The following is a 27,196-nucleotide window of genomic DNA, read 5'->3' on the forward strand; positions in this document are numbered from 1 at the left end:
GGTTCCGTTGCCAGATTAAAATCCTCTGCAAAGATGATGATTGAGGATTATGTAATCATTTTTAGATGAGACAAGATGTCATTCCAATAGTACGGTTAATCTGCTGTTAGGGCATATACATTGACCACAAACAACTTGTTATTTTTGGAAAGTTTGGATATAATTCATCTTCCTTGTTTAGCTATTAAATTGGAGGTCACATTTATATTGGAGTTCTTAGTTATTAGGGTCAAGACACCGTTTTTCTTCCACACACCATCTGAGCATGCTACATCAGAAAAGCAGTGTTTTTGCAACGAGTTTTTTTTTTTTTTTTTGATTTTTCAAAAAACCTTTATTCAGCATGAACACGTAATACACAGCCCCATGCCTACAACCAACCTGTGGCCGGCAGCGTGGTGCAAGAAGGAAAATGAATGTTAAACACAGCTGCCTGCCTACAACCCACCAGGGGCCGGCTGCGGCATAAGAAGCAAGATAGTTAGCATGCCAGTACAAAAGACCATCACCTCCAAGACATTTGCATTGAAACAGTCGACCCACAATAACATGTAGCAGTGGTATAAAGGCGTCTGTCTGTTGCGCCCAAGGACCGTCTCAACTCTCATCCCAGTTTGCTGCCTGGCCAAGGGGCAGAAGGTGGGCCACCACCGCAGGAGCGGTGTCTAGGAAGGTTAAGGGGAAAGCGGGAAGAAGGCCCGCTACGTCTGTGGATGTGACAACAGATATACCTGTAAGGGACCCCAGATGTCAGTCGGCCGTGAGGCAGAAGGCAGGAGTTCAGCATATCGAAGTAAAGTATCCTGACAGTGTACCATATCACCGATCCAATCCTTAAACCTGGGAGTTCTGCCCCGTCCCCATCTACAGGCTATCAGACGTTTCGCCATAAGAAAGGCGATAGTGGCAAATCTGCGGACTGGTTTTCGTATAGTTCTTGTATAGCCCAGGAGTGCCTGTGTTGGAGAGGGTGTCAACGGGACATCTATCATTTCGGAAATGCCGGAAAAAACTTGCTGCCAATAGTCAGCAATTTCCCGGCATCCCCACGCCATGTGAAGAAAGTCCGCCCCCGGAGCGCGACAGCGCCAGCATAGATCATCCTCTCGAAGGCCTATCCTGTGCATGTGTGCTGGAGTACAATAGAGCCTATGTAAGAACCGATAATGAATCACCCTAAACCTGCTACTGGAGGAGATCTGATCGGTTTGTAAGCAGCAGTAGCTCCAGAGGTCGTCATCTATGGGGAGTCCTAGGTCTTCCGCCCATTTTGTACGTGCCTTGCAAGGCGAGAGTTCTAGATTAGCGCGGAGCGAGTGGTATAGGGTAGAGACTGCATGAGCCGGAGTGGTAGCCTTAAGTAAACGATGCAAGGGTTCCAGCGTGGGCGGCTCACTAGGGAAGTCCCCTGTTAATGCACGAATACCACTACGAAGCCTGGTATAGAGGAAGGTGTCCATGAAAGTGGGTGCAGAGTGAGTGAACATATGAGATTGGGAACGGAATTGTCCATTATGATAGAGGTCCCCCCATGTTGTAATGTGGAATTTGGCCATAAAGTTTTTAAACAATTGTTCCTGTAAAAGGGGCAGCCGGGGATGGTATGCTAGGGGAAGCAATGGGGAATAGATGAGCGGTGCGCATGCCGCCTTCGCAATGTATCGCCACGCTAGAATGGAGCTCGAGATCGTGGTGTGGTATGTCGTATGTGTCTCTGGCGTACTGAGTATCGTTCCCTCTAGCGGAATAGGCGCAGCCAGCCAATGTTCCACAGCCGTCTGCGGCAGGAAGGGCGTGGGGCGAATCCAGTGATAAATGTAGTGGGCCTGCGCGCTGTGATAATACAGTTCAAAGTCAGGAAGGTCGAGCCCCCTTGCGCGAATGGACGAGTCAACACCTCCCAACGAAGACGCGGCCTCCTCCCTCCCCAGACCAGACGAATGAGCTCAGACCTCAGAAGACGAAAGAAGGACTGCCCCGGGTAATATGGGATGTTCATGAACAGGTACAGGAGTTTGGGGAGAACCACCATCTTGATTAAGGAGGCACGGCCCGCAAAGGAGAGGGGTAGCGTGATCCATCTAGACACGCATGCCTGGATATAATCAAACGTGCGGCCATAGTTCATACGCATTAGCTCTTCTCGGTCATGGGAGAGGAGTATGCCCAGGTAACGGACTTCCTCCATTTCCCACCGTAGAGGGTAGTCCAGAGGGAAAGGCTGGGCGGCCGCAGTCAATGGAAATATAGTGGACTTTCCCCAATTGATATGGACACCAGACAGACCCGCAAAGCGAATAAACTCACGGAGGATAGGGTTGAGATTGGTAGCGGGATCACGTATGTAAAGTGTGATGTCATCCGCGTATAGGGAGATGAGAACCTCTCGCTGAAGACAGCGCAGAGCCTTGTCTCGGTGATGTTGGCGGAGCCGGGCCGCCAGAGGTTCCATCGCTATCGCGAACAACAGCGGGGATAGTGGGCAACCCTGTCGGGTACCTCTCGACACCACAAAGGCGTCCGATATGCGCCCGTTCAACCCCACCCTAGCGACCGGTCGGTCATACAGGAGATCAATCCAGCGCGTGAAGCCCAGCGGCATGCCCATGTTGCGCAAAATACAATGGAGATAGTCCCATTCCAGTGAGTCGAAGGCCTTGGTGGCGTCCAAAAAGACAGCCACCAATGGCAAATCCGGAGCTACATTATGCAGGATGGAGAATAGCGTCCGGAGATTATTGGAGGTGGCCCTGCCAGGGACGAAACCCGCTTGATCAGATAGCACCAGGCCTCCCAGTAGCAACTGCAGCCGGTTAGCCAGTATTTTTGTCAGGATTTTTGCGTCACAATTAATTAGCGAGAGCGGGCGGTACGAGTCGCAGCATTGAGGCGGCTTCCCAGGCTTCAATAAGGAGGTAATCAGTGCCTCCTGCATGGATGGAGGAAGTGCGCCCGATTCATGAGCCTCCATGAAAACCTCACGGAGCACAGGAGCAAGGATGTCAATATACGCCTTGTAGAAGTCCATAGGCAGCCCGTCCAGGCCAGGGGCCTTTCCCGGAGCCATCTGTTTGATCGCATCTCTAACCTCCTCCAGGCCTACCGGCTCCGCCAGGAACTCCCGGTGACGGTCAGAGAGCCATCCCAGTGTAAGCTCCCGAAGGTAGTCGTCCATGGCCAGTGCACCCACCCTGGTAGTGGAGTATAGCGTCGAGTAGTGTGTGGTAAAGGCCGCCAGAAGCGAGCGCGTGTCTCGTAAAGGAGTCCCATCCTCCCCCTCCAGTTCCAGCACAAAATTAGAACCTCGCGGTGGTCGGATCGCTCCCGCCAAAGATTTACCGGGTCGTTCCCCTTCCCCGTACGTACGAGCCTTGAAGTATTTGCCCCGGAAATTCACCTCTCTTTCAGCAGTGGACATGTAGTCCGATAGTGTTTCGCGGTACTTCGCCTGCGCATCTGCATTGGTGTTGTAGTCTGGGCTGCGTTCTAGAGTGTGGAGTGTAGTTTCCAGTTTGCGCAATGTATCTCTCAAAGTCCGTAGTACCCCGGAGCTCTTGGAAATGCAGAAGCCCCGTATCGTTACCTTTAGCGCCTCCCAAAGAGTGGCCATCCGGTCCACCGTTCCCCTGTTACGGGCTAGGAAATCTTCTAGTTCTTGACCCAATTCTGTTCTAAATAGTTCATCAAGTAAGATGGTGGGTTGGAGTCTCCAAGTCGGAGGTCTGCCCATGATGTCGGGTAGCCGGAACTCGGCCAATACTGGAGAGTGATCGGAGTATGTGCGGCCCAAATGTCGCACCCCCACCAAGGAGGGGGCTAGGGCCTTATCCACCATAATGTAATCTAGTCTGGCCCAAGTTGCATGTGCATGATTCCAGTGTGTGCCTTCCATAGAAGCCGGGTGTAAGTGTCGCCAGGTATCCACGATCTCAAGGGTGTCGCATATGTCCCTCAGGTATCTGTGTGTGTTAGTGTAGTGGTGCGTGGAGGGGTTCGACCTATCCATCGCGGGGTCTAAGACAGCATTAAAATCCCCCCCCCAGATGAGGTGTGTGGATCCCACTTCCCTGACCTTGTTCCAGAGAGCAATGAAACTGCTCGGATTATCACAGTTGGGGCCATAAGAGCAGGCAAGGGTGATGGTCTCGGCCCCTATCATACCCCATGTTATGCAATAACGACCCTCGCGATCAGTGGCGGTGCCCATGGGAACGTAGGGAACTCCCCTTTTAACTAGGATAGTGACGCCTCTTGCATAGGACGAGTAAGGTGCATGAAGTGAATGGGCAGCCCATCTGGCAGCAAAGGTGGCATTGCGAAGAGGGTCCATGTGAGTCTCCTGAAGAAATACAACCTGAGCATGCAACCTGTCTAAGGTACCTAAGATTTGCCTGCGTTTCCTGGGATCCCCCAGGCCCCGAACATTCCAGGTGATAGCAGTGAGCAGGGCTCTCCCCCCTAGCTCAGTGCATGTGGTGCGGGTCATGTGTGCCGAGAAATGACTGATGGGTGACGAGGTGTAACTGGCAGCAGGGCCGTAAGTGTAATGGTCGAAAAAGGGCGGCACAGTGTGCTATTTCAACAGATATATACGTAGTGTTCATGCTGAATACCAACAACAACCCCAACACAGTCCCTGGGACTCCCACCCCCTTGCCTACTTCAACATCCCAATCATGTCGAACATTCCCAACCCCCATCCCACCCCCTCCCACCACTGCAGCCCAATCCTGCCGGAATACAGAACCCCTCCCAATCTTAATAACAAACATATATGCAAAGGTGGGGTATACCCTATAGGGGACTCGCTGGTGTGCCGGATCCGCCCTTCCCAATCACTTTTTTCACCCACCATACCATCACCCCATAGGGGGAGGAGTTCGGGTGGGACAGGGGGGGAGTGCCAAGGCGACTGTTAGTCGTCAATGTCCAGACCAGTACCTTGTTAACAATAGACGGTGGCATATACAGGGCCCCAAACCGTAATGACTGTTCCTCCCGTACATTTTGGCGAGAGGGCGAAGGGTTAATGTAGCCCCATAGTGGCTGAGAGAAACGGTCCCTCCCAACTAAAAAAAAACCTGAGCCTCCCAAGTTCCATAGGCAAAGTACGGGTCACTCAAAGAGTGGGCTCAAGAGCGATGGGGGGAGTAGATAATGCCAAGGTACAAGGAAAGATATATGAAGGGGTAGAGAGACTAAACATAAACCATAACAGCGGTACTCATCAGTCAGGAGCAGTCGTCGGAGAGCTGGAGCCTGATCCTGTTCCAGGACCACGTCGCCGAGGGGTCGCAGAAGACTGTTCCTTCAGAAAGTCCTCCACCTGTTGCGGAGTACCAAAGAAGAAGAGCTTGCCATGATGTGTGACCTTGAGCTTGGCCGGATATTGCATGGAGTAAGGGATTTCTCGTTGCTGTAGTTTCTTCTTTACTCCTGTAAATTTTCGGCGGGCATCTTGCACTGCTTGTGTAAAATCCGGGTAGAATGAAATGGTGACATTTTCGTGGAGGATCGGTTGTTTCTCCCTGGCTAAGCGCAATACGGTGTCACGGTCCCTGTAATTCAGAAATTTGATGATAACAGGACGTGGCGGGGCCCCAGGAACTGGGCGAGGCCCCAAGGAGCGGTGGGCTCGCTCCACCACCAGTTGCGGCGAGAAAGAGTCCCTTCCAAATTTGTCGATCAGCAGCCTCTCAATGAAATCCTCCATACGACCCCCACCGCTGGACTCCGCAAGGCCAATCAGGCGAACGTTGTTTCGGCGGGAGCGTGCCTCTAAATCTTCATTTTTGTCGGCAATGACCTTGAGCAGCCGGTCCATCTGCGTCAACTTAGCTGTACCGGCCACCGCGCCATCCTCTAGCTCCGATATTCGCCCCTCCGCCTCTTTCAGGCGCTCTCCGTGTTGGTCCAGCCGATGTACCACTGCCTCCAGTCGTGTGTTCATGTTGTCGATTTTGGTGTCAATGGACGTTAGGCTCGTCTGCAGGCCGAGAAGGATAGCCTTCCAGTCCACTTCCTCCTCCTCGCTGGGCCCCACCTCGCCACTCTCCGCAGGCAGGGTTCGCGTCTTCTTTTTTGGGGGGTTGAATTGTAGAGTCGCCTGTTTTGCGTCAGCTTTGCCCATGGCTGCGTCGGACGAGGTCGAAGAGAGTCAGTCCGCCAGGTAAGTTCAAGGTTGTAGGCGCTTACGGGAGCTTCGAGTCGAGGCGCACGCCTCACTCCGCAATGCCAATACCAGCTCGCAAGAGAGGCAGTCCCTTCCAGTTGGCAGGAGTCTATAGGTCAGCTTGGCCGTAAGGCGCTTCGTATAGCCACAGCACCTCCTCAGCCCCCGCAAGTATGGGGGCACGTGCCTTCGTTTCGTGGGCGGACCAGGAGAGACGTCCGGCGGGCGCGGGTCGCCGCTGCTCCCCAATGCCAGTTGAGGTGCTCCGCTGACCGCCCCCCCTTCGATGCAGCTCTCGGGTCAGGAAGCGCGCTCCCCTGCCTTAGTGTGGTCCGGCTGGATGGGCAGGGTATCTACACGCACGACATCAGCAGCCTCGATGTAGCAGGGTCCACCTCACGCTGCGAGCACGCCCGGCACCGCAGGTAGGCACCGGCAGTCGCGAGGCAGCGAAGGGGACGTCAGGCCCACCGTGGTCGTCAAGAAAGGTGTCGTTCGCGCCAGCCGCAGTCCACAATTCCCTTGCGGCCTGCAGGGCCCGATGAATCCCCGGTCTCGCGTTGTTAGGAGCCGCCGATCCGAAGGTCCGCTCCTCTCGCCGTCTCGTCCACAACGGGTAATATCTGCGCCGCCAGGGCGCCTGCGGACTCGAAACTTGCGCCGAGTGGACCCGAGACCTTCAGCTGTCCATCAGCATCGATTAAATATTGGTAACTGGCCTGTAGGATGTAGTTGCAGGGTTTATTGACGCCCGGCTGGCGAGAGCCTCACTAAAGCGCGGCCATGACGGTCCAGCGCCACCTAGCGCCCCTGTTTTTGCAACGAGTTGATGTCTGAAGAATCAATTTTAGTTTCTTGAAGATGACCTATATTTCCTTTGCGTTTCTATATGTAGTCAATGATTTTCTTTTTTTGATAGGATGATTGATCCCCTTCATATTTAATGAAAGTATCTTGATATTATGCATAGGATTAAGCAGAATTAATTTTTAACAATCGTATGGTTCCTGATTAGGAACTTGTGATATGTTCAGAAGGTTGTAACTGGGAGTAATTAAATATCAGAGCCCACTTATCTGTGTTGTAGGATGATGAAGCAGTTGGGGATGTAGAAAGAGAGGTAGTCTACAGATTGAGAATGCATCCTGATCCAAGAGAAAGTACCTTTGTGACGGTACATAAAGACATCTACTTGAATGACCGTACCATATTTTTCTAGTATTGCCATAAAGATAAAAAAGAAAGTACAAAACAGTAAGGTAGATTCCAAATGAGAAATTTAAACAACCAGTCCCATCCTAGTTGGACACCGTCCCCGGCCCCCTTCCACCCCTCCTCCAAAAATAAAAGTATCCAACAGGAATGGCGAGAGTAGAAAATGCTCCTCTACTGCAACAATGTAACAGTATTGACAATTGGGTAATGTCTACACGAGCATAAAACAAAACTTGGTTTGCTATTTATGCATAATGTGAATGAAAAAATGTTGGTTGGCTAAGTGTTCATTTAGCCAAGGTACCCTCTATGGAGAACTAGAACATGTTTGAATCAATTGAACATATCAGGAGTATTATCCTATCATCTTATCGAGATGCAAAGATGACTGGCAATTCCTGAGTAGTACTAAACAGCCATAAACAAGATTTAGAAACATTAGACTATAGAGTCTGTCAGTCAGATTATCGAAATCAATATCAATCATTATCAAACCATTTATATGACCACATTTAGGCTGGAAGTGTCGTAATCGTGACTCAACAATGGTCTCTTACCTTTAGGCAGTAGATATAAGACATAAAGTTAAGTGGAATACTTAGCTTAGTTTCATGTGGTGTAGGATTGTTAAGCCTGTATTAGCAGGAGCCCACTCAAAAGTACAGTCCATGAGGGACTTTTGGGAGAGACGTTCAGGTATCTGGATCCCACATGGGTTGTAGTTCTTGGTACAGAGAGCGTTTTCAGTGTGAGTTTGTGGTTGCTTTCAGAGGGGCCAGCCTTAGGTGTTGCAGTGTCCATAATTGAATCTTTGTCATTCAAGAATTTTTAGAGGGTGAGATGGTCATTAAAGATGTGTGGGAAGCCTTGTATAGTTATACAGTGTTTTGCTGGACCTGCAAAAGAGAATTGACAGTTCATAGTTTTCCGTCTGGGTCGCAGAGCCAGGAAACTCTTTCTGGTCTCAACCGTAGATTTTGAGAACTCCTGAGACATGAAGGTTTTGTTTCCTTTCCTTTCTCATAAATGCAATATTTTTTCCACACGTTGATAGTGGAGTGGTTTACATACAATTAGGCATGGGTACATCTGATTGGGATGTTTCCTTGTGGGTACACGGTGTGCTCTTTCTAACTGATCTTTCTCAAATATTATATCCGTATTGTGTACAAAATATTTTTTCAAGTATAGGATGCACGAACCGGCTGTTGTCCTCCTCCCCCTCGGGGATGCCGAAAATGCTAAGGTTCCCCCTTCTGTTTCTGTCCTGTAGTGCTGCCAGCTCTCTAGTTAGTTTGCGTCGTGCTATTGAGGGACTGGTTATATTTGTGTGACTTAGTTTCGGAGTCTTCTACGTTGCTGATTCTGCTTTCCCTCTCTGCAATCCTTAAGTTGATTTGTTTGGTATCTAAGCGGATGGCAGCTATCTCATTTGGTAAAATGCATCTGTGTTGTCCTTTGTGGATTTGGCGGGAACATGACCGTCTGCCAGTTTACTAAAAATCCTCTCCATTGTGGAGTTAATGTCATTTCTTTACTTGACTGGCGAGTTTGGGTTTGGCGGGTCTGCCTTGACTCTCTTTAGGCTGGTTTTAGAATATATTTCTGCCATTTTGCTTGACGACAGTAATATCAACTTCAGCAGGTTTGCTGTAGCCTGGTAATTTGTCGAGTTAAACAGTTCTGCACCGCTATTGGCTGTGTTGGTTTGTATCTAGATGTATTCTGTATTAATAGATGAATACTTGGTTAATGAGCCACACAAGGCCTTGGTGATATAAATCTAGGCAATTGCAAGTTCTTCAAGTTCTTCTTCAGGTACTCAAGTTTCTGTATTGCTGAGCGAGTGCTTTGTCATGAGAATGCTGTCACCTGGATGAAATGCTTTTATGAGGGAGCTCAAAGTACTACCAGCAAATATTTGAAAGAAACAGTTAGTTATAGATTCCTTACCTTAGAATTACACCCAGGCGTCAGATTGGATCTTGAAAGTTTTTCGTCAGCAGTACCCCTGCGCGTCGGAAGGTGGTGTCGGTCGACTCAACGTTCGTCGTTGGCGTCGTGGTCGCCGGGATGACGTTGCGGTAGCTACATAGATGCAGCCGTTGCGCGCTGACGTCAGTTCTTTATTTTTCCGCACCAGCAAGCGCAGATCCAGAGAGTTTACCTCCAGTCACTTTTTGACTGACTTTTTCTCAACTTCGTTTTTTAGTCCATCGACTCAAGGCTTGCGGTTCCTGTTACCGACTGATGTCAGTGACAGATCCGCACCGCGTGTGCTGCTACTGCTTGAAGAGCGACCACGACCCCAAGTAGTGCTCTGACTGCCGAACCGTGGCCCGAAGTCTTTGCGGGAGCGGTCCCAAAAGCTACTTGAGTCCCGGCAGTCGGCTCTGCATCGCTCAAGGTCCCGGTCGCATAGGAGGTTGAGGGACCGGTCGCGGAGACAACACCATTCTTCATCCAAGTCTTCGCACTCAGAGTCAGGTATGTCGAAGCACAAGAAGAAGTCGAAGAAGCATCGCTGCTCTTCGACTTCTCCCCGTCCGTTAGCTGACATGACGAGGGTTGCGGTTGGTGCCCCTCCCACGGCTCTGCGTGCAGAGCCGGAATGGTCTGCTCCAGATTCCCCCGTTCCCGGGAGCGACCCCTGCCCAGCTTGGTTCATTTTATGGTAGCGCAGGTGCTGCCCCAGTGCCCCGAGGATGCCCCGGCTGTGCTCTTCTGTGCAGTTGCCAAGGGGAGAGATGCAGCAAAGTTTACCATCCGCAGTGGACTGGATACTGCAGACTCACTAGGCAGGTCGATTTCCACGTCAGTAGTGCTAAGACGCTACGCCTGGTTGAGGTCGACTGTTTTTTCCGGGGATGTCCAATCCTCTCTTATAGACATGTCCTATGATGGCCGTCGCATTTTCGGCGACAAGGCAGACAACGCGTGGGAGCGCTTTAAGGACTCTTGGGCTACGGAAGGGGTGCCCCGCCACGTCCCGCCCAGAGCCACAGGCCGGCGCAATCTGTTCAGCCTCAGCACGGCCAGTGACGTGGGAACCAGTGGCGTGGTTCTGGGGGCCAGCGGGCAGGCCAGTCCACCACAGCCCCCTCTGCAGCAACCTCCAAGCACTCCTAGTCTGACCTTTCAAGGTCACCAAACGGCAGTGGGCGGCAGGATTCGCCATCACCTCCCCCACTGGCGCACCATCATCTTAGACAGGTAGGTTTCGCAGATAGTCCGAAGGGGCTACTCCCACCCCCCCTTCGAGTCTACCCCTCCCTCCCCTTTGAGTCTACCCCTCCCTCCATGCCACCTCAGTACCAGCGCATGTCAGAGGATCATCTGGCCCTTCTCCAACAGGAAGTTTCGGCACTCTTGGCCAAGGGAACCATCAAGCGCATTCCAGTCCCAGAAGTAGGTCTTGGTTGCTATTCCCACTTCTTTCTGCTGCCCAAGAAGGACAAAGGCCTACGTCCTATCTTGGATCTCAGGAACTTCAACTGCTTCCTCAGGAAGGATAAGTTCAAAATGTTGACGCTCGCTCAGGTCTTGTCTGCCCTAGACTCTGGAGACTGGATGGTAGCTTTGGACTTGCAGGACGCTTATTTTCACATCCCCATCCTGCCGGCCCACCTGCGGTTCATGGTAGGCCACGAGCACTTTCAGTTTACCGTGCTCCCCTTTGGCTCTACCAGTGCTCCTCGGGTGTTCACGAAATTGATGGCGATGGCCGCAGCTCATCTGCGCATTGCAGGGGTTCCAGTCTTCTCCTATCTCGACGACTGGCTGTTGAAGGCAGGCTTGCCCCAGGCTGTCGTCTCCCCACCTCCAGACTGCCATCGACCTCCTGCTTGCGCTGGAGTTCTCCATCAATCTGCCGAAGTCACACCTGACCCCCTCTCGGAAGCTCCTCTTCATCGGAGCGGTTCTGGACACGACACAGTTTCGGGTTTATCCTCCTAAAAAGCGAGTCCGGAATATTCGGGCTATGATTCCGATCTTTCAGCCTCTATCCCGGGTTTCGGTCAGGATGAACCTCGGGCTGCTTGGTCTAATATCCTCCTGCATCCTGCTGGTGGACCATGCCAGATGGCATATGCAGGCTCTGCAGTGGGACCTGAAGTTCCAGTGGGCACAACATCAGGGGAATCTGTACGATTGCGTGCAGATCTTGGAGGGCACTGCACACCAATTTGCAGTGGTGGCTTACGAACCAGGATTGGGTCGACGGCAGATCCCTCTCCCTTCCTCAGCCAGAGTTCACATTGGTGACCGATGCTTCACTTCTGGGATGGGGCGGCCACATCAACCTTCTGGAGCTTCGGGTGATTCGTCTTGCACTCAAAGCATTCCTTCCCTCTGTCCGGGAAAGAGTGGTGCAGGTGTTCACGGACAACACCACTGCCATGTGGTAGTGCAACAAACAAGGCAGAGTGGGGTTGTGGACCCTATGTCAGGAGGCCCTCCGCCTCTGGATATGGCTGGAACATCAGAGCATATCCCTGGTGGTTCAACACCTGGCAGGTTCCCTGAACGCCAGGGTGGACTTACTCAGCCACAGGTGCATGATGGATTACGAATGGCGACATCCCTCGGACGTGGTACAAGGTCTCTTTCAGCAGTGGGGAGAGCCTTGGTTAGATCTATTTGCCACCGAAGAGAACGTGCAATGTCAACATTTATGCTCGTTGGAATTTTCAAGGCGGCACTCGCTAGGCGACACTTTTCGTCGCGAGTGGAGTTGCGGTCTTCTATACGCCTTTTCGCCTATATCACTTCTGCCTAGAGTGCTGAAGAAGATCAAGCGTGACCAGGCCCAAGTCATTCTTGTGGCTCCGGATTGGGCATGAAGAGTCTGGTATCCCGAGCTGCTACACATGACCATTGATCCTCCGATCAGACTGCCTCTTCAGGAGGATCTTTTGTCGCAGCAGCAGGGGACGGTCCTCCACCTGAACCTGTACAGCCTCCACCTCCTTGTGTGGAGATTGAGCGGCGGAAGTTGACGTCGCTTGACCTGCCTCCCAAAGTCTGGGATGTTATGTTGGCAACCAAGCGTCCCTCCACTAAGACGGTATACGCCTGCAGATGGAACAAATTTGTGGCATGGTGCACAGCGAAGGCTATCGATCCCCTTTCCGCCCCTCTTTCTGAGGTTCTCTTGTTCCTCCTTTCTTTTGCCCAGCAGGGCTCTGCTCTTGGCACTCTAAAGGGCTACCTCTCGGCCATTTCTGCCTTCCATAGGCTTCCTGATCAGCCTTCTCTTTTTAAGTCCCCTGTTGTAAATTGTTTCCTTAAGGGCATTACACCTCTTTTTCCTCCTGTTCCCTTCGTAATGCCCCAGTGGGACTTGAACTTGGTTCTTACATATCTTATGTGCACTCCCTTTGAGCCGCTAAATAACTGTCCTCTTAGGCTTCTAACTTTGAAAACTGTGTTTCTGGTGGCCATCACCTCTGCACGCAGGGTGAGTGAGCTATAAGCTCGCTCTTCCAAGCCTCCCTTTCTGGCTGTTCATTCGGACAAGGTTGTTCTCAGAACTAGACCTTCCTTTCTTCCCAAGATGTTTACTTCTTTCCACATTGGCCAAACCATCACTTTGCCCACCTTCTTTCCACCTCTGCATCCTTCAAAAGAGGAAGAGAGGCTCCACCGTCTGGATCCAAAACGCGCGCTTTCCTTCTACTTGGATCGTACCAAACAATTCCGGGTTAACGACCAGCTTTGTTGGTTACGTGTGAGCTAAGAAAGGTCGGGCCGTGCACAAACATACCATCTCCAGGTGGGTCGTTGTAGGAGAGTTGGGTCTGCTTTCTATGTTCAACCCCACTTTTTGCTTTTGCTTTACTGGTTTTCGACTTAGATGTGGCTGTGGGCCTGCTAATCAGACCCACAGCCCTGCTGTTCTCTCTCTAAACTAATGCTATGTACTTTAGGTGCATAACCCAATTGGATAGGATCACCTTATTGGCCCCTGTACAGTGTACCTTAGGTACCCAGGGCATAGGTGTACCCTAGGCCTACCAGGGGCTGCAGCATGTATTATGCCACCCCTGGCCTGGCCTTCCATTATGACACAACTGGATGAACACTCAGCTGGGGCAAGGTCGTGTAATCACCCCTTGCTTAGGTGTAGTATCCCTATACCTACCTTATATAGACACGTGTACCTATCAGCCACTCCTATGGCAGGCCTTAACAATCCTGGAGGCAGAGTGCTTGGTAACATGTGAGATGGTGCTCTAGCATGAGCTGAGCCTGTCTGCAGCTTTCAGAACCATGTCCTTATAGCTGTTCTATGATATAGCCTACCATATACTCTTAAAGTACCTTATAATCTTAAACGGTTATGGTAACTATGGTTTGGCTCTATCAAAACATGTCGTGTAAGGTGTCTAACACTTTGGAATAATACCCCCATCCCATTTCTGGGGATGAGGATATTATCCCTCCCTTCTAGAGGGAGAAGACATGTTGAAACCTACTTACCTGTGTGATTTAATGTATGCATAATTAAGACTGTGCTGTACTTACCTCTAATCTCATAAAGAGTGCTGAGGGTTTGACTAGAATAAATACATTCTATTTTTATATAGATCTGTTATGGTGTCCTTTCATTTGGTATTCAAGGGGTTACATATGGTATAACAGCTGGCTTCACATGCCATTCAGAGTTTAGCCTAAGACTGCTCTTGTCCATGCTACCACTAGGATAGCTGGTCTATAAGATTGACTTTACAACCAATCACCATAAGGGTTGTTTGGACTGATACAAGGTGTACACTAGAATTAGTGACATCATAAATCAGGCCAACTTCTCACAGTCGTTCTGTGCATCAAAGCTTGCTCCCCTGCTCCGGTGGTAGCTCAGCTCAGCACCATGTGACTCTGGGCAATAGCTCACTTAATTTCCACAACGGCCCCCAGTGCTTTGAGACCCGTAAGGGTGAGTAGTTCGCGCCTTACAAATACGGATTTACATTTGCTATTCTTTGGTAAAGAAGGAGCCTCCAGTGGGACTGCTCGCCCATTACACCGGGGCAGCAGCAGCTACCACTGCTTTGGGACAGGTAGTCCCCCTTAATGACATCTGTCAGGCAACTACGTGGGCATCGCTGCACACGTTCACCAAACACTACTGCCTGGAGAGCCAAGTCCAGAGAGGCGGCTTCTTTGGCCGTTCTGTTCTCCAGGACTTTCTGGTGTGAACTTAGTTTGCAGACCCACCTCTGGGGTTGGTATTGCTGGGGTATCTATTCTAAGGTAAGGAATCTATAACTAACTGTTTCTTTCAGATGAACAAGTTACTTACCTTCAGTAACAATATATCTGTAAGAAACATAGGTTAGTTACAGATTCCTTACAGCCCCACCCATCCTCCCCGTTCTGTGTTAACTGACTTCTAGGGTTAAGGACTTTCTTTCAGGGCCCTAGTTTTGTGCACCAGTGGTGAGTGTCTTGCATGGCTCTGTGCTCCTGGCGTGGAAAGTCGTGTACAGAACTGTCATCAGCGCGCAAGGGCGGCGTCTATGTAGCTACTGTGACGTCAACCAAGTATCCACGACGCCAACGACGAACGCCGACTCAACCGACGCCACCTTACGGCGCTCAGGGGTACTGCTGACGAAAAACTTTCCGGATTCAGTCTGACGCCTAGGGGTAATTCTAAGGTAAGGAATCTATAACTTACCTATGTTTCTTACAGATATATCGTTGCCCAAGGTAAGTAACTTGTTCATCACTAACAGTGATTTGTCGTTGGAACGCCGTCACATGGATAAAGCGCTTTTATGAGGGAGCTGCTGAATACTGACAGCACTAACAGAGCATTGTCGTTGGAATGCTGTCACATGGATGGGAGCTGTTCATGTCATGGCGCACCCATCACCCCAAGTACATCACATATGCATAATGGGGGGTAATTTGGATGGTTTGTGTCAGGATGAGAGCCAGCCCTTATGTAGTTCCCATTTATAATACTCAATTTGGATTTTGTGTGTACAACCAGACAAAGAACACCCCCTTAGCTGCCGTTAGCAGTTTGTGATTTATACCGTAAAGATCATAGATGTCATAGGAGCCAGGCTAACCTGCAAGTATACAGACCTCATACTGCGCTGGAGGGGCCATTTTAAATACACTTTGAATCAGTGTGCATCCACTTTTACAAGATCTCTTAACTTTGTGAGTGCTGAGCTTTGGCAGGGCTGATAAGGTGTAGTGTAAGTCTTTATGGTGGTTTCTTTTGTCTCATTCTCGTGAGGGATCATGGAAGGGAAAGTACCCATAACTTGGGCATATGGATGTGAGCGTATGGCTCTACGTGGCATATTCAATCTCGTGGCCTCAAAGCTGGATTCTCATGCCAGATTCCGGATGCCACAGCTGGTGTTTCTTTAGGCTTGCGAACAGTGGCGCCCCATTGAGTTAATGCTTTTACTTATGGGGCTCGTCAGGTGCTTTGAAAGGCCATGCTGTGTCGTGCTAGGGCACCGCCATTTTAGGTCGTTGTTAATTGCTTCTTGATTATCACAGCCTAATAATCGGATGTTAAAAAATAACGGGTACAGGCCGTAATGGATGAGCACTGGGCGAGAGGAAGTATCTTAATTGGATAGGGCAAGAGAGAATGTAGTTCCACCGTATCGGGACCAGTTTAGCGCCCCGCTCAGTGGTTCGGTGCCTTGTCATTTTGAGCTGCATGCGGCCTCTGAAAGCGCGGCAGCCCTTCCTTGGTCTTTCAAAGTCATTAATATTTATTTGCGGCACTGGTCGTCTGAGGGAGCCTTACTTGTTTTGAGGCTGTAATTAGTCGGACGCGGCAGGAGGTGTTTCGAAAGTTGGGTGGTCTCGCACCCAATCTTCAGTCTGGTACTGTGTAGAGGCAGTCATCAGGGTCGACCTCGGGGGGACCGTAGTAGTTGGTGACGAAATGATGGCGTCTTCTGTATCATGGTAAAATGACATTCATGTTAACAGCTGGCATTTATGCAAAACATGTAGATTATTATTTTATCCGGGTTTCCGCGACCGTGGAGTGGAGCTGCAGCCTCAAGCCGCCATCTCTCTCAGCCATCTCTCTCCTTGTCCAAGTCGCGCCCCCCTTATGCTTCTTTTCAATCTAAATTTAAACAACGGACTTCTGTGAAACATCAGGTGCTGTGGAAGAAACAATTACAAGAAAACTGTAGTTCTCAAGCATGGGTACTGTTCCTAATTGCTGTGCTTCCTCCTTCCAGTTGAAAGGTCTCATTCTTACTGTATGTACTACATATGAACAGGACTTCACGAGGCTGGGTTTAAGGCCTTTACCAGTCTTAGTCTGCGTTCTGGACATACAATGAGGTATCTAAGCTTAATACACTAATGTATTAAATGTGTGCTTTAATTACTTTTGTAATACATGTACCCAGAGCCCCAAGCCTGATCACAACGAATAGTAGAAAGCTTGCTTGGACTTGCAAATAAGTATCTTTTATGGTTTATACTCGGTCCAACATCCTCAGGACTAAGAAAAAACTAATTTGGAGCAGGTTGTCAGATGAGAAATTCTTGGGCATATCACTGAGTTTACCTCAGCCAGTTTTCCATATGATGATGGAGCTGTGAGTTTGTGCCCTTCTGTGTTTTTTTACCTCATCTCTCAAAGTCTCTGGAGACCGCCTCCTCACTTCAGGAGTATTGCGTATGCTGGTCTTTTCTCAGTCATCAAGGGGGTTAAACCAGGCATTGCTTGGCACTGTATACAGCAATCTGTCCTTCTCTTTGGTTCATATTGCAATCCTTTCGGAGTCTAATGAGAAATGGTCCACCCACTATTTGTACTACACTCTGACGTCACCCTTAACTCGAAAGAGTTGTGTGGTGGTCTATAAAATCTCACTAGAAGCTTCCTGTCTTAGCCAAGATCGCTACTCAGAAATCCTTCTAATCATTCTTCTCCTCCCTGCTGGGCTACATTTATGTAGTAGTTGTAGTCCAAGACTTGTTGTTGAACCTGGCCCATCTTTGTTAAAGACCATCAGTTGACTTGTCAATTGCCCTTCCTTTCTCGAGCTATGAGCCCAACTTCGATATGGTCCTTCCTTGTCCACCGCTGTTCGTGAGGCTGGATAAAGGAAAGACCCGGTAACGCCAAACCTATTATCTGATTTAGTCTGAGATTGGCTAGGCCTAATACAACTCTGAAGCTTGGGTCCTGGAGAACCACATTTTAAAACATGTAATTTCTTCTGGAGAATAAAATGTTTTAAATAATTTAGAACATTTCATTTAACATTCATGTTCACTTATATGAAATCTGTTGGAACTGTCCCTCTCCGCAGGGTCACCCCCAAACATTTTGCTTTCCCCCCCCTCCTTTTTTTGCTGAAGTCATTTTTGTTGGCTTTAGGACTCTGCAATCTTTACCACTGCTAACCAGTACTAAAGTGCTTGTGCTCTCGCCTTTAAACATGGTAAAATTGGCTTGCAGCCAGTTAGTACATTTTATTTACTTACAAGCCCCTAGTAAAGTGGTACTACAGGTACCCAGTACCTGTAAATGATATGGTACATGAGGGCCTGTAGCATGTATTGTGACCCCCACTTACGTAGCCCCTTGTAAAATGTGTCCGATCTGCCATTGCAGCCTGTGTGTGTAGTTTTAAACTGCCTATTTGACTTAGAAAAATAAACCCCTGGTCAGGCCTAAAACATCCTTTTGATATATTTAAGACACCCCTATAGTAGGCGCTAAACAGCCCATAGGGCATGGTGCATTGTATTTAAAAAATTTAACGTTTACCTTCAAGATTTACATGTCCTGGTAGTGAAAAACTTGCAAATTTGTTTTTCACTACTGTGAGGCCCACTTCTGACATAGGATAACATTGTGTTACCTTATTACTTTTATTAAGTGATACCTTTTGATTGAGAACAGGTAAACATGTCATGTTCACCCTCAAATGAACTGTAATTTGAAACCGTCTTTAATGGTAATGTTAGATTTTGAGTCACAAACCTGAAAATGACAATTTGAGAATGCCACTTTCAGAAAGTTGTACAAAAGGGGGTGGTGATGGACGGAGCATCAGAACCAATCAAACACTCACACCCAGTCAACAGATCCGGGTTTGATCCATCACCATTCTTTAGCCCACTCTGCCACCCCAGTTCAGACATGGCCGTATGCAAATCAGTCTGACCCTGTGCCTCATGGGAACAGTCCAGCCCGAACTGCCAAGCCCCCTTTTGTACTGCTTTGTTCGCCATAAGTTTGCAGGGTATGCTCAGACGTGAGTCCCTTGCTCACTTTGCCACTGGATTCAAGCAAGCCTGGCTGAAGACGGCTGAAATGCCAGAAACCAGTCCTAGGAAGCTTTTTTCCGGTCCAGGTAAGGCATGGCTTGGCAGTTCGGGCTGGACTGTTCCCATGAGGCACAGGGTCAGACTGATTTGCATATGGCCATGTCTGAACTGGGGTGGCAGAGTGGGCTAAAGAACAGTGATGGATCAAACCCAGATCTGTTGACTGGGTGTGAGTGTTTGATTGGTTCTGATGCTCCGTCCATCACCACCCCCTTTTGTACCACTTTTAGAAAGTTGGCATTTTCTTGTCCTAACCATTTGATGTTGTCAGCCTGTTCCTGGGTCACATGACTATGTGTAGCTGACTGTTGGCCTTTGTGTATCCCTCCCAGACAGCCACACAATAGAGTGGTTGATGGCATGATGGCTCTGACTTGATGAGAAGGGCGAAGCTGTCACCGGTCACATTTGCACTTCAAAGACACTGCCTCAGCCCAACACAAATAACATCACCCCAGCCTTTTGTGACCCCAGAGCCAGTATTTTTTTATTTTATTTTACAGAGTTTTATATAGCGCGAAATTGACCCGAATCGGGTATCAGTAGAGCTATGGCAGGGAGGCAGACCATTCCAGAAATAGCTAGAACCAGCTGGCACCAGTTATAAATATTCGACCATCAAAACAACTCTTCTGAGCATTTCTGGAACTGTGAAAGACACAGAAGGACTGCTCTGCTACCCTGTTTCCGGAAGGACTAACCTGCTGCCTAAGTAAGGAAGACTGGACCTGTTCCTTGAATTCAAAACCACCAAAGTGACCACTAGGGCTAGCGGACTGGCCACCTGTGAGCTGCATGGACATAGCAAACTTCAGAAACCTGCTCTTCATCTGCTCAGCTACCAGACTCGTTTGCCCTGCTGCTGGCTTCTGCTGGAGTGAATCCTGATGACCAAGAGGTGCCACCCAGGTCCTTGGATGGCATCAGTTTACTCTTCCTGGCCCAACTGTGAGTTTCCTCAGAACCGAGACAGCGTGCTGCAGACCTCGCATCGCAGCACCTAACAGGCCCTGATCAGCGGCCTCATCGGATACGATGAAGCGCAATGCAACTCAACAGAGGAGCTTGCATCTCAGCCCTTGCAGCTTCTCAACGGAACCGACGAAGCACAAGGCAATGCTCTGCATGAAGGACATAAGGTACAAATCACAGTGGTACTAACCTGATCCCTGTATCCAGCCTGCACTCCATCGTGGTCGGCCTGAACTTGTGACTTTGTCCTGGTCCAGCGTGACCAGATAACCACAGGTGCCGCTTTTTGCTTTTAGGCTCTATACTTACCTTAAAACTTTGAAACTGCATATCTCCGGTTCAACTGATTGGATTTTTGTCATTTTGGTGTCAAATAATGTATTAAATTATACTCCTATTTTTTAAGTTGGTGTGAAATTTTGTCTTGGATTGTGTTTTCACTTTATTACTGTTTGGGTGCTGTACTTTACTCATTGCCTCCAAGTGAAAACTAAATGCTTTTATGGCAAGCTATCAGAGGGATAAGCGCATGTTAATTTATTGACTGTGGTTCACCTTGCAAGGATTGTGGCTGTTGGTTGAGAAGGGCTCACACCCCTCTCAACCAACCACACAATTTCTCTCAGATTCATAGGAATTATAATGAATATTCATTGATGTTAATTTGATGGTTGACCACAATTTATGAAACACCTCAAAGACCCTTTTCCAATTCTAGGTTTTAACCTCAGTATTTTTTCAGTTTAATGGAAAGTCACTATAGTGAACATTGATTGCTAGTGAAAATGTTGTATTTTTGTCTGTCGTGTCCCGACTTGTGCTCCCATCTGGAACTGGGACTAGAGGCACTCGGGACTAGCAGCTAGAACTATCCGCGTCGACTTATCTTTTCACCGGATGGGCTTCTTTGGGTATGAGCAGGGTTAAGGCCACTCCACAGAAGTCAAAATTATTGCGGAATTGTGGAACATGTTTATGGGTACAACAAGGCAGATGGGATTTCCTACAGCAGAGTATGTGGTCATAGGTATGTTTTTTGGGGAATCCGTGTGTGCAGCCTCATTGAGGGGGCTATATCTTTTTCTCACGCTGACTTACAGAGCTACGACCAATACAGGTAACTGTTACAGTTATTGATATCAGCGATGTGTATGTCTATTGAAACTGGAAGTTTTTAGCTACCACAAACCAAAGATTGAAAGTGTTAACAATGATAGTGTTTCTAAACAAAACAAAAGCCGTAAAATACTATCAAGGAAATGTCTTTTAACTGGGTGATAGTACATCAGTGTAGTCATTGCCATGTCGATATATTCGCATGATGTGAAAGTCCATTTCCATGCAAGCATTGCTTTAAAAATACGCGATTCTCCTGAATAAATTAATTTATAACCTTACAAATATCACATTCTGGCTTATTCACCAAGTGCTTAAATGCTCCATGTCTGGTGAGTGTGCTGTACTTTAAGAAACGCTTGTGCATAAAAGTTTGGAAAGCCATGTTCCAGTTGTGTATTTACAAATCTGTGTACACGTAGTTCATCCGGGACCCCTTTCCATTTCACCTATCCGTGCATCCATGTAAGTTCTGAAATCGGTTGCTAGGTTACCTTGAGCTGAAGTGGTGAGGTGTGTAGCACGTGGGGGCCGATCTTTAAGTGAAGATTGAAACGTTGGGGGAGGCCAGAGTGAAAGTTAATCCATCCTCACACAGCGGCAGAGCGTATTGTGAGTACCACGAGTCCTTCACCTTCTCTCAAACTTTCCAGCTTCAATGCTAGCTGACTGACTTTGTGTGTTGTTTCCCGTAGGGTTTCGCAGGGATGCGGCTACATCTCCGGCCCTCCTAAGCAACACAAAGGATGTGGTAACCACAGCAACATCGCCCCTCCAGCCTCCCATCTCACGGTAAGGAGCCTGGTAATCTGCACTCTGATTCCCTTGATGTAGCCCGCATTTCCAACAGAAGTCACCTGTTTAGGTCTCGCCTGACCCAGCGCATGCGCTGGTCTGGCGAGACATTTTGTGAGGGCTCCAAAAAGTGCTACCAGACCAGCCTAGAGCTACAGTGCATGTGAGCGGGCGCGCGCGTCGCTCTTTACCGCGATTACTTTCACTTTCGCGGCCGTGCGGCCGCTTTGATGTTCTCTGTGAGGCTTCAATAGATTGCAGCAGTTAAAACAAGCATTGGCATAGCCAATAGTTCTCGCTTTTGGGACCTTATAAGTGTTTTTAGTTATGCAACTGTTGCATGGCTAAACACTTATAAGGTCCCAAAGGCGAGACCTATTGGCTATGCTAATGCTTGTTTTGGATTACAAGAGGGGGCTCTCAACTGCCGCTCTGGTGTGTTCTGGGGCGTGATGTAGGTGCCCACTTCCCTGCCCATGGTTGACATGAGCGGTATGTTTCCGATGCTCCTTGTATATTGAATAGTCCTTATACAGCGGTGTACTGTTGTACAAATGTTCAATGTGCATATATAAGGTGAAATAGGAGATTTTAATACAGCAGCTCAGGCAACAAGGTCTATCAGGCAACTGCGTGTTATGCTTTAAACGACATTCCAGCCCTGTGTTCACTATTCCATCCTGCTGACATCTAGGCAGGCCCCTGTACTAGATCACACTTCTCCTTTCTTCAACAGGCTATTACAATAACTGACTAACAAAACATAACATGAATAATACTATATAATGTAAAATATTTCAGAACCAATAAACCTCTTGACATTGGCTAGTTGCTAAATAAATCCTAAAATCTTATTTCACGCAATCCTTTAGATCTGTTGGAACAGAACAACTGTGTGTACTTCTTCCACATGCTTCAGACTTTTTTAAATTCTAATCTCTGTACACCATTCCAGCACACCCTCGAACCTGGCAATCGGACCTCAAATTCTGATTTCCATTACACCAGATTTTAGTACAACCACCCGACGATTATTCCATATTCGTCTATCCTTGAGCTTTACCGTATTTCTGAAACACTTAGTCTCTTGAATGGGTTTAGTACACTTAGACCTGGCCATACACCCAACTGGTGTTTTGATCTGTAGCCAATCCCCCACACACCTCACTGCACTTTACTTTTTCCTTTCATCAAAATGTTTTTGTTTCTTTCTTGTGATTTCAACTCACGCTCTCTCCATACCCCAATGCCATTGACTCGTATCCCTTTATACCAATCTATCCAACTTGAACACAATGAGGTATTGGGTGATCTTCCCTTGAATTATTCAAAAGGAGACTTCTGTGTAGTACAGTGTGGGGTCATGCGGTGTGCAGTCAAACATTTCTCTAACTGCTCCGTCCAATGTAGAGAATTCACTCTAGATCACTATGTTCTCTTTTATCACTCTATGAAACCTTCCTATGGCTTCCGGATGATACATTGAACGCTTTTTGTGTTCTATCCACATGACTCCAGAACATCTTCCATGTTCTTGGAGCAACATTGTGGCACATTGTCAGCTAAGTGATTAAGCAAAAGCTTCCCTTCTGCAAACTCCTTACAAAAACTTAATTAGTCTCAGAGGTTATTTCCTTTACACAAGTCCCCTCCACCCTTCTGTAATATAAATCCATCACAACTACCAGGGAAGTGGTATTTCGCTCACCTCTTGCCACGGAATATCTGGTAATTTGCTACACACCATAGGCTTGGTAGACGTTGTCAATACTTTGCCACCAGAAATTCGCTCTTAACCTTTCCTTAGTGTTTACAATCCCCATGTGATCTTGATGTACCTCCTCAATTAATCTCCCCCTCAACAAACTAGGAGATACCAGTTTTGTTCTTCTCAATAATATGTCTCTATCCACAGCCAACTCCTCAAATACATTTACCCAGGTTTTAGACAAAGCTTTCCCTTTACCGGTTTGTATTTTCTGAACAATTTCCATTCACCCCTCATCCTTTTTTAACTCCTCTATACACACCCCTTCCGTTGGGCTGCACATTTTGAAGCCTAAACTACTTCTTACTGATCTTCTTTCTTAACTTCCTCTAAAAGCCCTAATTTACCTACATCCCCCACCAACCTGGATAAACAATCCATTGTCAGATTGCTAACTCCAGTGAACATGCCAACTACACAATCAAAGCCCTGCTGCCAGAACCACTCACCTGAAAATTCAGGTGGTTCCGATGGGGTGATGACTTGCCCAACCCGCCCTGATGGCAAGCGTGTGGCAGTGGCACAGAAAAAAACCCACTGCTCCAAGAAAGTGCTCAAAGGGAGTGGGAAAGTGGGGCGAGAGGGAAGGACAAACCGTATAATGCTGGTCTTCGTGTCGATTGGTTGTCGGGACTGGATTAATTGTTGGTCTGGAGATTCATTTGAGGGGAAATGCAATGATATTCAGGCTCTGCGAGGGAAAGACCACAATGAGGTTACCGTGATACTCAGTTTCCCAATATAACAATGCAGGTACACAGAAGTAATTACAGTATTAGACTCTTCATTTCACTCACCCATGCATGATACAGAGTGGAATTTTATAACCAAGTATTAATGTACATTAGTCTAGAATCCTCTCAAAAAATTCTAAATGCAGTGTCCTTATTGGCCTTAAAACCGACCCGCCAAGTTGTTTCCCAAATGTCAGTGTTCAAAAAGATCAATAGTCCAAGCAAAAGTTCAAACCAAATCCTATGCTCTAAGGCACTGGAGAGGTCTCAGTCTAAAACGTCTTGCATTGTCCTCTTCCAAAGTTCCGATCTCCTTCGTAGGGTATTAGCGAAGATCTAAAGCTCAAGGCTGTAAATCACTGAGAATGTTAAATCTAAAATATACATTCAAGGGGTCTGAACGCTGGTTCCAAAATGCCAAGTAGTAGTATTTATTTAAGAGTTCTATCCCGAGCGAAAAAAATACCTCTCTAGCGTTTGTAGACTTTTTTTTCCTCCGGGAGTCTGGAGCATCGCGGAAGGGTTGCACGGAGATGTCCAGGGAAAGTCCCATCCTTGGGAGGACGCGCCGCCGAAGACTCCACAGGAAGGCTGGATCCTCAGGTAAGAGGCAGACCGATGGGGCCAAGACTTCATGAGAGAACGAGGCTCAACAGATAGCCGTGCCTCAAGGAAGCATGTAGCCGAAGGCGTGGCTGCATTATTCTGGAACTACATGTGCTAGCGTTTTGTTGCATGTGGAAATAACGGCCAGAACACACCTGTCTTTCATAAAGCCAAAAACGGTGGATGCATTGGGAATAAAAGGTCAGGAAACACGTGCCTCTCACAGGGTAAGTAACACTTTTCTCTCAATAATAAAACACATAAATCGCGTGGCTATTTAACTCCAATTACGATTTTGCAAGGAAAATGTTAACCAGGAAAGTTTCTACAATGTTCTTCTGTCGGTAGAGCTCCTAATACTGGCAACATGGAACAAAACAATTTGTGGTACACAGCAACATTAATCACAATGGTCATGAATGCGTTTTAAGGCAACAACAAACCAATGTGCATGCAACATACCTGCTGGACCCCCACCACTGTAGGCTTAAAGGTGCTGTAGGGCGTACGGACAGAGCCATGTGATCTAGGCCTTTCTTTTGAAATATCTCATTTAAAAGCTTATGATCTGTGTCAACTCAAAAATGAGTCCCCCGTCCCCCCAAAAAAGAAATCCGAAACTTTAGTGCCCAAAATATGGCCAAAGCCTCACTCTCTAAAACCAAATAATATAATTCTGCTCGTCGCAATCTCCTAGAAGCACAGGCAAGTAATTGTTCCCTACCATTTCTCTTTTGCTTCAACAATGCACTTACGCCTTTACAACTAGCATCTGTAACAATCAATGTTTCTTCTCCGGGTACAAAAGCCTCTTAAATCGGGCGCATTCTCCAATTCTCTTTTTGAGTCCTCACATTTGTTCTGATACTCCATGGTGCACTTAATTTCCATGTTCCTCACCATTAACTGTATCGTGATTAGATGTGTCTGCCAGATTCTGAATGAACTTTCAATAATACTCAATCATGACCAGAAATGACACCACCTTCTCCTTAGTACATGGTTCTATCACTTTGGAAATCATGTCGACTAATTCCTGCTTTAGAGCCACCCCTCTTCCTGTAATTAAGTGACCCAAATAATTAACCTCTTGTTGGGCAAATTAAAATTTTCTCTTTTCAGCGTCAAACTTCCAAACCCACCGAATATGCCTGTAACCTGTGAATCATCGTCGACAGCCAGCTATCCATGAAGAAGCAGGTCAGCACCTCCTCCTCCGCTTGCTTCCTCCCCTTCCCAATACTCCCGCCCAACACCAGACGAACTGTCATGCGAGCTCTCATCACTAGCAGACTCGACGACGGCAGCTCCCTCTAAGTAGGAATCATCGTCTAACTCTTGACAAAACTCCAAACCATCTGAAACACAGCAGACAGACTCATCAAGACCTCCCCAGACAGACTCACATCACCCCCCCCCCCCCCCCACCTCAGGAAACCCCATTGGCTACCAGTCGCGAAGAAATGTCAACTCAAGCTGCGCACCCACGCTTACAAGGCACTACACAATGAAGGATCAGCTTACCTCAACAAATGAGTGAATTTTCACCAACCTACCAGGGAATTCCGTTACAGATCCCTCTCCCTAGCAGCTACCCAGCGCATCCACCGGGCAGACAGCGGAGGACGTTTCCTTCTCTCAGCTGGTGTATAAGACCTGAAACACCCGCCTCCTGCACCTCAGAACAGCACTGTCGCTCCAACAGATCAGGAAGGGCCTCAAGACTTGGATATTCAACGAATAGGAACAGGCAGCATGATCCCGCAGCAGGACCCTGTAGCGCCTCAAGACCCTCATGGGTGAAGCAGCCGCGCTATAAAAATCCTGATTGATTGATAGAAATTCGCATCCATTAGGTTTTTTCTAAACCACTTTCACCCTGGCATTATGCTCAGTAAGTGTGCTCCCAAAAATCAAAATATCATCCTTATAACATTTAACACCCCCAACTTTTAAATTGAGGCCATAGCTCTCTGAAATAATGACGATGCGGGTACAAGTCTTAAAGGCATTCTTGTGAACTTGAATCCAACCATAGGCGTTATAAATGCAGTTAATTCCTGAGAGCTGTCCACCAATTGTATCTGGTAAAAAGCCTGTATGAGATGTAATGACGTGAAATATCTTGCCAATTAATAAATTATCTCATCAATGTTGGGAAGTGGAAATTTATCCACAACCACTTCCTTATTTAATGCTCTTAAGTCTACACACAGCCTAATATTCCTATTTGACTCCTTGGCCACCGTAATGGCTGCGTACCATTCAGTGGCTTCAACTAGTTTTATTATATTTTGTTGTTGCAATCTTTCAAATTCTTGTTAAACTATACCCTGTAATGCTCCTAACTTTCGCCACAGTCATTTCTGCCCCTGATATCAGCCCAATTCAATGCTTGTGACCTTTCAAGCACCCTAACTTTTCGCTAAACAAAGCAGGAAATTAGGATACAAAATTACACATATTAGTATCCAC

At 47.8% G+C, this 27,196-nt stretch overlaps 1 protein-coding gene across 1 annotated transcript in view; it reads left to right on the forward strand.

Annotated features, from left to right (window-relative positions):
- Positions 1-27,196, forward strand: part of KIAA1328 (KIAA1328 ortholog) — an 887,260-nt gene that overhangs the window by 766,953 nt on the left and 93,111 nt on the right. Inside the window, exon 10 of the mRNA XM_085628933.1 lies at positions 21,514-21,610. Coding sequence (XP_085485059.1) covers positions 21,514-21,610 — 97 coding nt within the window. The remainder of the gene's footprint in view (positions 1-21,513; positions 21,611-27,196) is intronic.

The sequence above is a fragment of the Triturus cristatus genome, chromosome 2_1, assembly GCF_964204655.1.
Source record: "Triturus cristatus chromosome 2_1, aTriCri1.1, whole genome shotgun sequence".
NCBI classification, from domain to species: Eukaryota; Metazoa; Chordata; class Amphibia; order Caudata; family Salamandridae; genus Triturus; species Triturus cristatus.